At 51.9% G+C, this 8,207-nt stretch overlaps 1 protein-coding gene across 1 annotated transcript; it reads right to left on the bottom strand.

Moving 5' to 3' along the window:
* Nucleotides 1-1,027: 1,027 nt before the first annotated feature.
* Nucleotides 1,028-1,984, bottom strand: LOC132591048 (olfactory receptor 52B2-like). The gene has a single exon (XM_060263927.1). The coding sequence runs from the start codon at nucleotides 1,976-1,978 to the stop codon at nucleotides 1,028-1,030; it is 951 nt and encodes a 316-aa protein (XP_060119910.1). The 5' UTR covers nucleotides 1,979-1,984.
* Nucleotides 1,985-8,207: the final 6,223 nt, after the last annotated feature.

The raw sequence follows: 8,207 nt of genomic DNA, 5'->3' as shown, positions 1-8,207 counted from the left end.
TGTCTGTTGTGGGGGAGGAAGGGAAAGGAGATTGTGAGCCGCTCTGAGACTCTTCGGAGTGGAGGGCGGGATATAAATCCAATATCTTCATCTACCTCACAGGGTGTCTGTTGTGGGGAAGGAAGGGAAAGGAGATTGTGAGCCGCTCTGAGACTCTTCGGAGTGGAGGGCGGGATATAAATCCAATATCTTCATCTACCTCACAGGGTGTCTGTTGTGGGGGGGCGAAGGTGAAGAAGATTGTGAGCCGCTCTGAGACTCTTCGGAGCAGAGGGCGGGATATAAATCCAATACCTTCATCTACCTCACAGGGTGTCTGTTGTGGGGGAGGAAGATAAAGGAGATTGCGAGCCACTCTGAGACTCTTCGGAGTGGAGGGCGGGATATAAATCCACTATCTTCTTCTTCTTCTTCCTCATGAGTGAAAGGTGAGGGACCATGGAGCTGGCTGTTCCCCCCCCCAAAGGATGCTCCTCCCCTTTCCCCTCCCATTAATCAGCATCACAATGCAGTCACTTTGAAATGTTCATGGGTACCAAGGTGAGAACCACCCTACAGGATGTGAAAGGATCACCTCCAGAGAAAAGTACCCGGCTGACAGCTCAGCAAATCACCTTGCAATAGAAGGCTGACTTGACTGTAAGGAGTGGGAGAAAGGTGGCACACCACAGAGCCCCGCCCACGTCGAGAGGAACAGCCAGTGAGCCAGTGGATCAAGAGGCGTAGCCCTTGGTAGATCGTGTCCCTTCCCAGTATGGCTGGATGGGTTGTGGTGGTAGTGGTGGTCTGGGGGCAAGGAGGGAGGGAGGGAAGAAGACTTGTGCTCAGAGGTCCTAGCGCTCATGAACCACACAGAGAGAGTTCTCCAGGGAACCCTGGACATGGAGGAGGAGGAGAAAAAGGCTGTCATTCTGGTACTCTGAAGCCTCAGTCCCCAGGACTCCATCATTTCTGCCCGCTTGAGAAGAAGAGTGGCATTCCAGGGCGCCCACAGTGAGGGGCCCTGCTTAGGTGCTTCCGCCATCTCCTAGCGGCACGTCCTTCCCACCTTGGAGAACAGGTGAAGGACTCGCTCCCGAATCTGCCTTGTTCTCATCCCATAGACAATGGGATTGAGCATGGGGGGCACAACGACGTAGAGGTTGGCCAAGAGGATGTGGACGCAGCTGGGAACGTTGTGGACAAAGCGGTGGGTGAGGAAGGAGAAGAAGGCGGGCAAGTAGAACATCAGGATGGTGCAGAGGTGGGAGCCGCAGGTGCGGAAAGCCTTGACCCGGGCCTCCTTGGAGGGGAGCCGGAAGACGGCACGGAGGATGACCGCGTAGGAGAGGGCAATGAGCAGCAGGTCCAGCCCGGAGGACAGGAGGGTGGTCGTGAACCCATACCAGATGTTGACCGTGATGTCCGCGCACGCCAGCCGCGCGATGCCCATGTGCTCGCAGTAGGTGTGGTGCATGGTGCTGTGGCCACAGAAGGGCAGCCTTTTGAGGAGGAAGACGGTGGGAAACATGATGCACACCCCTCTCACCAGGGCAGCCACGGCCACCTTCCCGATCACAGAGGGCGTCAGGATGGCCAGGTAGCGCAGAGGGTCGCAGATGGCGATGTAGCGGTCGAAGGCCATAGCCAACAAGATGGTGGATTCTGCAATGAAGCTGAAGTGGGTGAAGAACATCTGGGCGATGCAGCCGTCGAAGGAGACCTTCCTGGAGCCGAACCAGAAGATGGTCAGCATTTCGGGCACCGTGGCCGTGGACAGCATGAGGTCAGCCACGGAGAGCATTGCGAGGAAGAGGCACATGGGCTGGTGGAGGGTGCGGTCGGAGGCAATGAGGAGCAGGAGGGAGAAATTCCCCGCCAGAGCCAGGACGTACATCAGGCAGAAGGGGACCGAAATCCACACGTGGGACTCTTCCATCCCCGGGATGCCGGTCAGGAGGAAGGTGATGGGTTCGAAGCTGCTGTGGTTGAGAGCCATTGGATGAGACACGGATCTCCGCAGACCTTTGGCGCCTGAGGACAGAGAGAGGAGAAGAACAGAGCACAGCATAAGCAGTTTTGTGGCCTGTCGTAGATAACTGATGGGGGTGGGGGGAGTCCATATGTCTTTAAAATCTGAGGTTAGATAATGATTTCGGGCAACAGAATCTCATTCACTGAAAATTGGTTTGGAAGGCTTTAGTAATTTTGCCTACAGATGGATATGCTTTCTTTTTAAGTTGTAATAATCTTTTATAAGGTGTTCTTTGCACCGTGTTGGGTACATAATTCATTTATCTGTCTGTTTGTTTTCAAATATTTATCTCAATAAAAACAATTTTTCTGTTTGTTTGTTTTTAAAGACCACCAGTTCCCCCAAAGCATAAAACAACAACAAAAATATGGCATGATAGAGGTTTGCAACATTATGCCTGGGATAGAGAAGGTAGAGAAAGAGATACTTTTCTCCCTTTCTCACAATACGAGAACTCGTGGACATTCAGAGCGTTTTCGCACTGACCTTAATCGGGAGCGACGTCCCTCTTCACCGCGCAGCGTCTGCGCGGATTTCGCACTAATTGCTCCGCAGAACCCGGAAGAGCCGCAAAGTCCCGCGGCTTTTGCGTCGCAAATGTAAACTGGTTTTTGGCCACTTTACATTTGCGACGCAAAAGCCGCGGGACTTTGCGGCTCTTCCGGGTTCTGCGGAGCAATTAGTGCGAAATCCGCGCAGACGCTGCGCGGTGAAGAGGGACGTCGCTCCCGATTAAGGTCAGTGCGAAAACACTCTCAGTGAAATTGCTGAGCAGTCGGGTTAGAATGGATAAAAGGAAGTCCTTCTTCACCCAAAGGGTGATTAACATGTGGAATTCTCTGCCACAGGAGGTGGTGGCGGCCACAAGTATAGCCACCTTCAAGAGGGGATTGGATAAGCATATGGAGCAGAGGTCCACCAGTGGCTATTAGCCACAGCGTACTCTTGGAACTGTGTCTGGGGCAGTGATGCTTTGTATTCTTGGTGCTTGGGGGGTGCTCAGTGGGAGGGCTTCTAGCCCCATTGGTGGACCTCCAGAAGGCACTTGGTTTTTTGGCCACTGTGTGACACAGAGTGCTGGACTGGATGGGCCATTGGCCTGATCCAAAAGGGCTTCTCTTATGCCCTCTTTTTGACCCAGGTTTATTAGCAATAGAATAATTAACAGTCCTTCTCACATTCTGACATGTTACTGTTTTATGGTTTCCAACCCAGATTGAAGGTTTTCTGAATTTGTTAATTTTACTATTCTGCTCTTGGATTTTAACTCTGTACCACTTTGCATTCCAAACCCCACCAGCTATATGTGGCTCTGCTTACTGTACCTCATTCCTCGTCTGAAGAGGTGTGCATGCACACGAAAGCTGACGTTCTGAATAAAACTAAGTTGGTCTTAAAGGTGCAATCGACTCCTATTTTGTTCTACTACTTCCTACCAAGACGGCTGCCTATTTGGTTCTTAACCAAAGCAATCCTTTTCAGAACCAGAAGGGCCCATAAGCTTATACCAACACAGAGGCCAAGTCTGACTTTTTAAAACCAGCTGAACATCTTTTCACCGCTGGCCTCTCTTGAACCTGAAAGTGGAATTTCATTCACCCCCCTCCCCAATATTAGCTTTTGCTCCTGACCTGGAAGACCCCTTCTCCCCACTGATGGCCCCCTGCTGGAGGGGAACCTCCCCAGGAGAAACACGACCTGCTTTTTGACACTGGAAGGGACAGAGCTGGGGCTGGCAGGAAGGGATGTGTCATGGAGGCATTTAGGCAGTTAACATTCTGTACAGCTTTTAAAATCATTAACTAAATAACTGCTTGGTTGCCTCAGGCAGTTCTTGACATGTCCCGGAACTATGTCCAGGCCACAAACTCTGCCCTCCCTCCTTCCCCTCCTTCCATGACTCAAAGATATGCAGAAGGAAGCGGGAGGGGCATCGGACTAGGGTTGCCAACCTCCAGGTGGGGCCTGGCGATCTCCTGGAATTGCAACTGGTTTCCAGACTACAGAGGTTATGAAGGTGACGATATATTGGATTTATATCATTGGGGAAGGATGGTGGCTCAGTGGCAGAGCCTCTGCTTGGTAAGCAGAAGGTCCCAGATTCGATCCCCGACATCAACTAAAAAAGGTCCAGGCAAGTAGGGGTGAAAAACCTCAGCCGGAGACCCTGGAGAGCAGCTGCCAGTTTGAGTAGACAAGACTGACTTTGATGGACCAAGGGGGGTCTGATTCAGTAGAAGGCAGCTTCAGATGTAGGTGAGGGATAGTGGCTCAGTGGCACAGCCTCTGCTTGGTAAGCAGAAGGTCCCAGGTTCAATCCCCAGCATCTCCAACTAAAAAGGGTCCAGGCAAGTAGGCGTGAAAAACGTCAGCCTGAGACCCTGGAGAGCCGCTGCCAGTCTGAGGAGACAAGACTGACTTTGATGGACCCAAGGGGGTGTGATTCTGTAGAAGGCAGCTTCATATGTAGGGGAGGGATGGTGGCTCAGTGGCAGAGCATCTGCTTGGTAAGCAGAAGGTCCCAGGTTCAATCCCCGGCATCTCCAACTAAAAAGGGTCCAGGCAAGTAGGCGTGAAAAACCTCAGCTTGGACCCTGGAGAAAGAGCCGCTTGCCAGTCTGAGTAGACGACGGACTTTGAAGGACCAAGGGTCTGATTCTGTAGAAGGCAGCTTCATATGTTCATATCCAGCCCTATATTCTAAATCTCAGGGTCTCAGAGCAGCTCACAATCTCCTTTACCTACCCCCCCCCCCACAAAAAAAAACAGACACCCTGTGAGGTGGGTGGGGCTGAGAGAGCTCTGACAGCAGCTGCCCTTTCAAGCAACAACAACAACACATTTTATTTATATCCCGCCCTCCCCGCTGGAGCAGGCTCAGGGCGGCTTACAACAAAATTCATTTAGCTATACATTGAGTTAAAATGAATTAGGTTATAATTAGCATTATAAACCAGCAGGTAATTAAAAACTATTAAAATTCTAAAAACAATAAGTTAGTGTTAGTAAGTTGATACGTTGGCGCTATTCAGATGATGAATTTACTTAGCAGTTTACTCAGTGAAAGCCGTTCGAAAGAGAACGGTCTTGCAGGCCCTGCGGAACTGTTCAAAGTCCCGCAGGGCCCGCATTTCTTATGGAAGCTGATTCCACAGCTGTGGAGCCATAACAGAGAAAGCCCGAGTACGGGTACTCTGGAGTTTTGCTTCTTTTGGCCCGGGAATAGTCAGCAGGTTCTTCCCTGCTGACTTCAGTGCTCTCTGGGGTTCATACGGGGAGAAACGGTCCCTAAGGTAGGCAGGTCCTCGGCCATATAGGGCTTTAAAGGTAATGACCAGCACTTTGTAACGAATCCGGTATATAACTGGCAGCTCTGCGAGAGCTGTGACTGACCTAAGGCCATTCCAGCAGCTGCAAGTGGAGGAGTGGGGAATCAAACCCGGTTCTCCCAGATAAGAGTTTGTGAACTGAACCACGACTCCAAACTGAAGAAAACAACTGCTTTGGAGGGGGGGGGGCTTTGTGGCTGAGCTCCCCCCCACACACCATTTAGAAGCTATTCTGGCCCCACCCCCTGCCTTGGAACTGAAAGGAACATCAATGTTTTTGGAGCTGCCCAAGAGGCTTCACTGATGGTCATTAAATCAGTTGAAGCCATTCATGTGACTGAGTCTGCTTGGCTTCTGAGATCCCGCAAGAGCAGCCCCCTCCCCTCCCCTCCCCCGGGGCCACCCACGGCCAGGGCTGCCTGTTTTCGAGCTGTGCAAAAGCCCAGAATTGGGGAGATTTTGTAATCCAGACATTAGTGACAGATTATATTATTTGTTTAATAATAATAATAATAATATTTTATTTTTATATCCCGCCCTCCCCGCTAGGCGGGCTCAGGGCGGCTAACAGACACGGGAGTCTCATGATTCACATTAAACAATAATAGACATGGGAGTCCCGTGATTCATAAAACATAACAATTTAAACATTAATTACAATAAATTATTTAAAATACATAAAAACGTATAGACATATAAGATATAAAAATAGGTGCTAAAATGATGTATTTAAGATGGCTAAGTGTCTATTCATTCATTAATCAGGTTCTGTCTTAGTTACCACATGGTGACTCAAATGCTAACTGAAAAAGAAATGTTTTGCAAGCCCTGCGGAATTGGTTCAGGTCCCGCAGGGCTCGCACCATCTCTGGGAGATCATTCCACCAGCGAGGGGCTATCACCGAGAAGGCCTGCTCCCTAGTGGCCTTCAACCTAACTTCTCTTGGCCCAGGGATTGTTAATAAGTTCTGAGAACCAGACCTCAGTGCTCTCCGGGGTACATATGGGGAGAGGCGGTCCTTTAGGTAGGCAGGTCCTCGGCCATATAGGGCTTTAAAGGTAATAACCAGCACCTTATAGCGAACACGGTAGACAACCGGCAGCCAGTGCAGATTGCGCAGCCCAGGCCGTGCAGGCTCCCACCGTGGTAGTCCCTCCAGCAGCCTGGCCGCCGCGTTCTGGACTACCTGGAGTCTCCGTGTTCGGTACAAGGGCAGCCCCATGTAGAGGGCATTGCAGTAGTCTAACCTCGAAGTGACCGTTGCGTGGATCACAGTTGCCAGGTCGGCGCGTTCCAGGAAGGGGGCCAACTGCCTCGCCCTCTTGAGATAGAAGAAGGCGGATCTAGCAGTGGCAGCTACTTGGGCCTCCATTGATAGGGAGGACTCCAGTAGCACCCCCAGGCTCTTGACTTTGCGCACCGGTACCAGTGGCACCCCGTCAAAGGCCGGTAAAGTAGTCTCCCTTCCCGGTCCGCCACGGCCCACGCAAAGGACCTCAGTCTTCGCCGGATTCAACTTCAGCCCGCTCAGCCTGAGCCAGTCAGCCACGGCTTGTAGTGCCCGGTCCAAATTTGCTGGGACATCACCAGCCCGGCCGTCCATCAATAGATAGAGCTGGGTGTCATCTGCATATTGATGGCAACCCAGCCCATACCTCCGTGCAATCTGGGCAAGGGGGCGCATAAAGATGTTAAACAGCATCGGGGAGAGGACTGCCCCCTGAGGCACTCCGCAATGGAGTGGATGCCTCTGAGACAGTTCCCCCCCGATTGCCACCCTTTGTCCCCGACCCTCAAGAAAGGAGGAGAGCCACTGTAAGGCTAGCCCCCGAATTCCTGCGTCGGCGAGGCGGCGGGTCAGCAGCCGGTGGTCAACCATATCGAACGCCGCCGATAGGTCTAACAACAGCAATACTGCCGAACCGCCTCGATCCAGTTGCCGTCGGAGGTCATCCATGAGGGCGACCAGGACTGTTTCTGTCCCATGACCCGGGCGAAAGCCGGACTGGCATGGGTCTAGGACGGAAGCGTCCTCCAGAAATTCCTGTAACTGCACCGCCACGGCCCTCTCGATAATTTTGCCTAAAAAGGGCAAGTTTGGGACCGGCCGGTAATGTGCCAATTCGGCCGGGTCTGATGACGGTTTTTTCAGGAGAGGGCGGACCAGTGCCTCTTTCAGAGGTGTTGGAAAAACACCTTCTGAAAGGGATCGATTTATAATATCCCGTATAGGATATCTTAGTTCCTCCTGGCAGGCCTTAATTAGCCAGGAGGGGCAAGGGTCCAGATCGCAAGTCGTGGAACGTGCAGTGGCAAGAATTCTGTCGACTTCCTCCAAGCTGAGCGGGTCGAAGCAATCCAGAGTTGAATCAGAAGACACGCATTGGGCTTCGAGTCCACTTACTGCCTCCAAATTGGCGGGGCAGTCCTGGCGGAGCGATTGGACCTTATCCGCAAAGAATTTCGCGAAGGCCTCGCAGCCAATTTCCAATTCCTTAGCTTTAGAATTGCCCTGAGGCAATGTAGTCAGATTCCGAATTATTCTAAATAATTGGGCTGGGCGCGAATTTGCGGATGCAATCCTAGCCGCAAAGTATGTTTTCTTTGCGGCCTTGATTGCCATCTCATAGGACTTCATAAACTTCCTATAAGATGTTCTAGTCGCCTCGTCACGAGTGCGTCGCCATTGCCTCTCTAGCCGTCTAAGGCCTTGTTTCAGCTGGCGTAATTCCGGGGTATACCACGGAGCCAGCTTAATCCGAGGTCGCAGAGGGCGCCGAGGTGCGATCTCCTCGATGGCCCTAGAGAGCCGGCTATTCCAGGTCTCAATCAGGCCATCAAGGGAGCCGCCAGAGGGCCAGGA

This window comes from Heteronotia binoei, unplaced genomic scaffold (assembly GCF_032191835.1).
Source record: "Heteronotia binoei isolate CCM8104 ecotype False Entrance Well unplaced genomic scaffold, APGP_CSIRO_Hbin_v1 ptg001387l, whole genome shotgun sequence".
In the NCBI taxonomy this organism is placed as follows: domain Eukaryota; kingdom Metazoa; phylum Chordata; class Lepidosauria; order Squamata; family Gekkonidae; genus Heteronotia; species Heteronotia binoei.
This window is presented reverse-complemented; position numbering and strand designations above follow the sequence as displayed.